We start from the raw sequence: 4,305 nt of genomic DNA on the forward strand, positions 1-4,305 counted from the left end.
ATTCCATTAACGGTTTTTGAAAAATTTCAAATTTCGCATTCTTAAACTTTCTTTTGCAATTATGGATCAATATTATTAATAAAATTTTGCAAAATTTCACAAATTACAAGTTATTTAATTATTCCATTTAATATAAAATTATATAAAAATCTATAATTCATAATGTTTGATGTGTCAAATTATAATGAAATCGTACTCTTTAGAGAATACGTATTATTTTTCATAGAAATTTAAAATTTAAAATAATGTTTTTTCATTCTTTTAATATTTTCACATTTTGCTCCAACCTAGTAACCCTATCCGTTTCCATTTCCATGAAATTATTATACTTCCGTGAACGATTCCGATGTAAATATTCATATTGAAATACAGAGAGAGATTTTGTTTTGACTGTTAGCTTTGATATTTTTGATAGAAGGAATAAATACAATAATATAAATAACAGCAATAAATAAATTCTGTGTAAAGAATATACACACATAATATGAAACATATTATAGGGATAATAAAACATTCCGATAATGGAATATTCGAGTGATAAAGAGTTCGAATAATGGATGTTGTAATGATATTTGAGATCTGATTTTATATTTGTTTTTTGTGTAACTCGAAATATTACGTTTCGCTTTTCCTCTAACAAAAACATTTATACTATTATTAATACGAAATGAAGCTTATTACAAAGCCTTATCTTATCACAGAAACTATACGATGCAATGACAATTGCAGCTGATAAAAAATAAAACATTTTGAAGATTACATATTTGAGTGATGTATCATATACAAAAAACAAAAAGAAACAGAATTTGATGAAACTTTAAAATGTAATAAAAAAAAAAAGAACACATTTAAATAATAAAGGAAATTATTAGATTCTAAACTAGTAATTAAATATTTTATTAAATATTTTTCGTTTATATCAATTTAAAATTAACTAAACATTGAATAATACTATATATTTATAAATAAATTACTATTATATTATTATTATACTTGTTACATTGTACTTTTCTCTTACAAATTCTAATTGCAATAATTTTATCTTGTTATCTTCTATCATGATTGTTTTTAAACAGATAGAATATAATACTGAATACACAAAATATATACAAAAATTATCACCGCCATATGAGCTATAAATCGTGTAATCGTAAAATTTGAAGTAATAATAGGGAACACTATCAGTAACATGGCTCAATAGGAAAGAATAGCTGAAATTATATTATATATAATAGAATAGAATATTATCGATATCGGAAAACAAAAAACATTCCACAAACTTTTTGTCTCGTATTCTTTTTCCTAGTTAAATTCTTTCTCATAAAATAAAACATTCTAACCAACATATCGTTTAATCCCTTTCTTAACGAATAAGATAAATTTCTTTTACCAATGAATATTAATTCAATAATATTATATATTTTATATAATTTATTATATTTTATTAATATTATATAATTTAATATAATATTACGATACAATTGAATTTAATTTTTATTTTGAGACGAAATATCCTATTACTTTTAAAAATGAACCACTTCAGGAACATCACAAGACATGAAAAACATTCATTCAAGTAAAATAAAATAACACCACTGAAGATATTAATTTTTTTTTTTTAGAATAATTCCAACTCAAACACGTACACGTGTCCCTTAAAAGCGTTTTGATCGTGGAATCCTCGATATGCCGGCACAAGTAGCGCGGCATAAAAAAAAAAAAAATGGAACAAACGGATGACACACTCACCGAGGCCGAGCAGATTGTAGCAAAGGCGACACAATAGCCATCGACACCACAGGAAAACCCTCGGTCTGTCGCGTTTCGACGCGACCACGGTCATTGTTTCGCGCTCGCGTTGTTTTTTACTCGGGGATAGTTCCGCCTTAAAGTGTAGCCTATGCCTGATCCACGCATAGAAGAACTGAACGTACTGAAATGGCCCACATATTAAACAGCGGCATATTGCCTGGCCTGATGCATAATGTTGAACCATTGGGAGAGAGCGGTGTAAAGAGAAAAGGAGGAAGAGCGTGTGCACGACGCGGAGGAACAGGGATGGAAGAACGAAGGAACGAGCCCGTATGATTCCCCTACTTGCGAACGAATGAATGACGCCATTCGTTAAATTGCGACTAAGATCCGGATGTGTCGAATATCGAGTGTTTGTCAAGGCTTTGGGAAACGCTGGAATATTTCACCCCCTCGTTGTCGTCATCGGATAAGGCAAAAGTAGTGTCTCGTTAAATGTCGCAATGATTCCATAACGAATAGTTAGATACAACGAGTGTATATGTGAAAATATGTGAATACATGTTTCACAGAAGGATTTCGAGAGATGTGTGTATGTGTAGATTTATATAAATAGAATTTTGGATAGATAAAAGTAAATATTTTTGTCACGAGGTGACGTGGTATTTTTTAAACTTCTAGTTAAAATTACAAATGTATATTTTAAATTAATTTGTAATGAATGGTTAGTATTTTATACTAAGCAATTTAGAGTGTCTCATTAAAACAGGAGAAAATAGTATTTCAAATTAATTTAATTTAAAGAATGCTGTGCCAACAGGAAATAGCAACATAGAATACACACATAGAATGAAAAAAAAGACCAGAGCAAACATCGCGTGACTTGTCATTATAAGTTTATGACGCGGTTATTCTCTCTGGGAGCATTTATAGAACGTATTATCGTACTAATATCCTTGTCTCAAAAAGCAAAAGAAAAAAAAAAAAACTCGAATCCACGAGAATCCTCTGCGTGTTGAAGAAACTCGCAAAAATTTCGCGACCTCCATTCGAGAAATAGAAAGCAATACAGTCTCACTTACAATCGTTTTTATTTGAATTGAAAATAATTTTCTGTTGAAGAAAAATTCTCCGATTTATAAATCGTTCTTAATTTCTTTCAAGATTAATGCTTACAAGAGAAACGTTATTATACGGTATATAGCGAGAATTGTAATTTTTATTTTCTCTGATATATATTTGATATATATTTGCAGGATAAATCGTACAATTTTTTTTTAAAATGGTGAAAAAATAATAAATAATAAATTATGGTTAAAAAAAAAATGATTTTAATTGTAATATAATATAAAAGGAATTCAATCTATAAAGTCATAAAATAGACTTTTAAAAATAGTAAATAAGATATTCTTTTAAAATTATCCTTATCAATAAGATCTTAATAAATTAAATTTTCAAAAATATATATAATTGACAAGTCCATGAAGTTTTGTAAAAAATTAAATGAAAAATATTACGATATTTTTTTGACGAAACTATGTATTTAATTTCAAATAAAAATATTTTTTAACAATACGATTGACATAATATTATAGCAGAATGTTAATCCTTTGAAATTTATACAAATAATATTTTTGAATTTCATATTCACATAATCATTTTTCGAATAAAATAGAAATTTCAGAAAATAATTTTTAACACAAAGATTTTTTCTAATATATAAGGAAGATTTCATCTTGAAGATTCAATCAATTCTATTGTAAAAGTTATTTATCATCTGTTTTTCATCTTTATTTGAAAGCAATAAACGAAAAGTTTGATTCAAAACTTGGACGAAAAAATCGATATTTAATAAAAATATTTTTAATATTAGTTTCAATGCTATTTCAGATAGTATATAATGATTATGACTAGATGGCTAATGCGTGTTTGAAACACGATATTACCGGAAGACATTTTATGCCAGATCGAACAAGTAATACTAGACTTGTGGTCTCACCGCGGATCTGAGGAAAAATTCTAAGTCAAAGATTGATTGATCCTTGTTCAGTTTTCACTAATGCAGAATCGTTAATTTCAAGCGAAAAATTAAAATAGTTTCTTCGTCGATCTTGAATCAATATTTCTAACATCATATTCTTTCCATCTACAAAAATATTTTACTTTCTTTCTTTTTAAAAAATTAAAATTTTTATATTTTTTGTATTAGATATTAATTATATAATCGTTATTCTCGTGATTTTAATACGTTCAATATATTTCTCGAAATTATTTAACCCTTTTAAGACAGATATTTCTTTTTAGCAACGAATATTATAATAATATGAAAAAAAATTTTAATGTAAAATGCATATATACAAATAAATAGCCAAATTTCAAAAGTGGACGATTTAAAAAATAAAAATAATTTATTTTCTTTTAAAATTTTTTAAATTTTCTTAATTATATTTAGAAATTGTTTTGAAAACATGTTAATATAAATTTCCACGAATTACGTTAAATTATAAACTTATTCATAATCTGTACAAGAATCATATTTCTAGCATGCAGATG

At 26.4% G+C, this 4,305-nt stretch overlaps 1 protein-coding gene across 1 annotated transcript in view; it reads right to left on the minus strand.

The window, feature by feature from the left end:
* LOC116185043 overlaps nucleotides 1–1,907 on the minus strand; it is a gene marked incomplete at its 3' end in the record, with an annotated part of 126,527 nt that extends 124,620 nt beyond the window's left edge. Inside the window, exon 1 of the mRNA XM_031508524.1 lies at nucleotides 1,750–1,907. Coding sequence (XP_031364384.1) covers nucleotides 1,750–1,790 — 41 coding nt within the window. The remainder of the gene's footprint in view (nucleotides 1–1,749) is intronic.
* Nucleotides 1,908–4,305: the final 2,398 nt, after the last annotated feature.

Source organism: Apis dorsata, unplaced genomic scaffold (assembly GCF_000469605.1).
Source record: "Apis dorsata unplaced genomic scaffold, Apis dorsata 1.3 scaffold_88, whole genome shotgun sequence".
In the NCBI taxonomy this organism is placed as follows: domain Eukaryota; kingdom Metazoa; phylum Arthropoda; class Insecta; order Hymenoptera; family Apidae; genus Apis; species Apis dorsata.